Source organism: Geospiza fortis, unplaced genomic scaffold (assembly GCF_000277835.1).
Source record: "Geospiza fortis unplaced genomic scaffold, GeoFor_1.0 scaffold173, whole genome shotgun sequence".
Lineage (NCBI taxonomy): Eukaryota > Metazoa > Chordata > Aves > Passeriformes > Thraupidae > Geospiza > Geospiza fortis.
In genome coordinates, this window is record NW_005054334.1 from 3,126,966 (window position 1) to 3,127,845 (window position 880).

The 880-nt window shown below is 49.3% G+C and overlaps 1 protein-coding gene across 1 annotated transcript in view; it reads left to right on the top strand.

Moving 5' to 3' along the window:
* Positions 1 to 880, top strand: part of NOL12 (nucleolar protein 12) — a 4,335-nt gene extending 3,455 nt beyond the window's left edge. Inside the window, exon 6 of the mRNA XM_005421921.2 lies at positions 102 to 880. Within this exon, the coding sequence (XP_005421978.1) occupies positions 102 to 273 (172 nt within the window). The 3' untranslated portion in view covers positions 274 to 880. The remainder of the gene's footprint in view (positions 1 to 101) is intronic.

An 880-nucleotide genomic window follows, 5' to 3' on the forward strand; every position in this document is an offset into this window, starting at 1 on the left:
TTCCTGCTGGGCCACACAGAGCTCTCCAGCTATTGTTGTGGTGTTGCCTTCCTTCTGCAAGCTTTGGTCCCCAAACCCTTTTCTCTTTCTACCCTGCACAGAATCTCCTCTCTTACTGCCACGCTGCACATGCACAGCCAGAAGAAGACAAAAAGAAAGAGATCCCAACGTGGGCAAGGCCCACGTAAGAAAATCCAGAAGTCCAGCACAGGGCGAACCACCAAGACTCAGCGTCGGAGGCTGACTGGCAAAATGGGCCGTGACCAGGATTAACAGAGAAAGAGAAACTGATGTTCAGACCACCAGCTGGGACAGTGCTGCACATCTGGCCTGCTGCTCTTTGGGACCCTGTCATTGTGGGCAAGCACCTTGTTTACATGGCATTCTGACTAGCCATTAACCCAGGCCAGTTCGGCCTTTCTGTAGCCTCCTGAGCACTGGCCAGGGTCACTAGACACTCTGCCCATTTATTTTTGCAGTGATCTCCAGCTAAGTGTCTCGGTACCACAGAATCTCTTAAAAGCTTCTGCTGAAGGTCATGTTCTCTACTTCTGTCCTTGGCCCCCCCTTTCAAAGCTGATACTTGGCTTTATCAAAGAAGGGGATCTGGGGCAGAGTGCAACAGGCACATCATTGTCAGGGCAATTTGAGAGACTTGGGAGAGCTCTGCTTGCACTCCTGCATCAGTGCCCTGGCATTTCTCCTGTGCAGTAAATCCTTTTTCCATGGAGACATGGTGTCATCTTGTCTCCTGTGTTTCTTCACCACACAACACAGTGCCACACCTGAATGCAGGGGTACTTTTTGTTTGGTATGTGTGCCAGGTGAAATTGGGTAACTTTGTGAATAAATTTGACGTCATTTTGCTAAGAAAAAAAAA